We start from the raw sequence: 2,500 nt of genomic DNA, 5'->3' as shown, positions 1-2,500 counted from the left end.
AAATTAATAAAAAGATAAAATTAAATTTATATATATATATATATATATATATATATATATATATATATATATATATATATATATATATATATATATATATATTATTATTATTATTATTATTATTATTATTATTATTATTATTAAATTTTTTTTTTTTTTTTATTTTTCTAGGTAAAATAATTTGTAAATCAGATTTCACGTTTTGTTAAAAATGCTAAATTAGTGTAAAAGATATTGCACTTTAGATCTAAATATCTTTGCTGGAAACGTTCGTGTACTATTTATGTATAGATTTTAATAGAGGGTGTTTTTCCAGTTTTATTGAATGTTTATTCTAGATATGAATACAGTTTATTGCATTCGTTTGAACATATTTGTATTAAGTGTGATATTTGATTCATCAGGTTTTTATGGCTCATTCAGTCTAATACACTGCGGATATGAAGGAACAACGTAAATAAGTTAATAAAACAAAGACTGAAAGACTCAAACTGACCAAAAATATGCAATATTTATATCACCACAATTCTTTATAACAGTACAGCTAATACTTACATAGAATTATATAAATATCAGTCCGATAATATGCAATATACAATATCTAAATGATCAAAAACATTGAAACAAAGTTTTAGACCAATAAGTGTGCATTATATGCTACTTTAAATGATAACCAGATGTCAAAGTTCAGACTTACTTCAGTCTGCTGTTAACCTATGGCCTATATAAACAGAAGAACACACCTAAAAAAACCTGCTACACACACACACACACACACACACACACACACACACACACACACACACACACACACACACACACACACACATGTATTGTTTGGTCTGTGGTGTATATAGACATTGGGTGTTGGATTGGAGCGTTGAAATAATCACTCCTCAAAGGCTTTAAAGATTCCTTGTCATGCTAATGTCTTCCGGGTTAAGTGTGTGTGTGTGTGTGTGTGTGTGTGTGTGTGTTTGTGAGGCCCTAAGATTATAACAGTAGGTCTCAGCGCTGTCTTAAAAAGAGATCTGTGCAAGGAAATAAGAACTATGTGCAATTGCTGCAAATCAGGTGCAAAAATGAGGAACGACGACTCTAAATCTTAATGTAGTACTGAGAGAGAACTAGTCATCTTTGTCTGTTTAATCGTGTTTATTGTGGTATTTTTATTTTACATTATTTGCGAGAAGCCACTGCATTTTTAGAAGAGAAAACACTTTTATAAGTTGTCTTAATAAAAAAACCCAATATTTCCGGGGATTTTGAACGAATACTATGAGAGCTTCTGACTGCAGATGAACATGGTAATTAAGATAAGATGAATGTCATAAATACAGCAGGAAGCACGCTCTCCTTTGAAGTTTTGCCAGGTGAGGTGTCTTATATATAGTCCTCTGATGATGTTTTATCGGCATCATTCATTAGCCGCTGGTGATTGGTTCGTTGGTTAGAATGATTTTCGCCGTGATTTAGCATGCGGTTGTTATTTTGCGACCCGTCTTGTAAGAACTGAGATTTATACACCACCCGAAAGATGCATAAAATAAAAAGGATAAACGAGCTTTCCGTCGATGTAAGGTTTGTTAGGATAGGGCAGTATGTGTCTGTGACGCAATCCGAGGGTCCAAAAAACCAAACATTTTCCAAACGAAATCCTTAGCTATGCACATTACGATAACGTACATGATGTCTTCTTGAACACGGCTGTCGGCTGTTAGTGTGTAAGCGTGTGCGTGTCCCGATGCGTGCAGGTGTCAGAGATGAGTTACCCCGGATACCCTCCCGCTGGTGGAAGTTACCCGCCCGCCTCCGGCCCGTATCAGCAGGCCCCGGGCGGATACCCCCCCCAGCCGGGAGCTTACCCTCCCCAGGGCGGATACTACCCTCCTCAGCCCGGAGCCTACCCCCCCGGAGCAGGATACCCTCCCCAGGCCGGAGGTTACCCTCCTCAGGCCGGCGGTTACCCAGCTGCCCCGGGAGGAGGCTTTCCGCCCCAGGCCGGAGGTTACCCAGCCGCCCAGCCCGGGACCTACCCCAACATGCCCCCTGCAGGTCAGTGAGTGTGTGTGTGTGTGTGTGTGTGTGTGTCTGTGTGTGTCTGTGTGTGTGTGTCTGTGTGTGTGTGTCTGTCTGTGTGTGTGTGTCTGTGTGTGTGTGTCTGTCTGTGTGTGTCTGTCTGTGTGTGTCTGTCTGTGTGTGTCTGTCTGTGTGTGTCTGTCTGTGTGTGTGTGTCTGTCTGTGTGTGTCTGTCTGTGTGTGTCTGTGTGTGTGTCTGTGTGTCTGTGTGTCTGTGTGTCTGTGTGTCTGTGTGTCTGTGTGTCTGTGTCTGTGTGTGTGTGTGTGTGTGTCTGCTGCTGGAGGCTCTGATGGTATTAAACGTCTGAACAACTGAGCACTAATGGGATATACTGGCAATTAAAATGAGTCGTAATGAGAGTTCTGAGTCAGTATGCATGTAAAAATAAGATTGGAGGGAAATCTGAAATTAGAAATGCAT

General features: G+C 39.6%; 1 protein-coding gene across 2 annotated transcripts in view; it reads left to right on the top strand.

Annotated features, from left to right (window-relative positions):
* The window catches only part of anxa11b (annexin A11b), a 16,017-nt gene that overhangs the window by 1,169 nt on the left and 12,348 nt on the right, over nucleotides 1-2,500 (top strand). For both annotated transcript variants that reach the window (XM_043231216.1, XM_043231215.1), the window contains exon 2: nucleotides 1,755-2,055. In XM_043231216.1, the coding sequence (XP_043087151.1) occupies nucleotides 1,764-2,055 (292 nt within the window). In that variant the 5' untranslated portion in view covers nucleotides 1,755-1,763. The remainder of the gene's footprint in view (nucleotides 1-1,754; nucleotides 2,056-2,500) is intronic.

This window comes from Puntigrus tetrazona, unplaced genomic scaffold, assembly GCF_018831695.1.
Source record: "Puntigrus tetrazona isolate hp1 unplaced genomic scaffold, ASM1883169v1 S000000283, whole genome shotgun sequence".
Taxonomy (NCBI): domain Eukaryota; kingdom Metazoa; phylum Chordata; class Actinopteri; order Cypriniformes; family Cyprinidae; genus Puntigrus; species Puntigrus tetrazona.
Note: the sequence above shows the minus strand (reverse complement) of the source record. Positions and strands in the feature narration are given on the sequence as shown.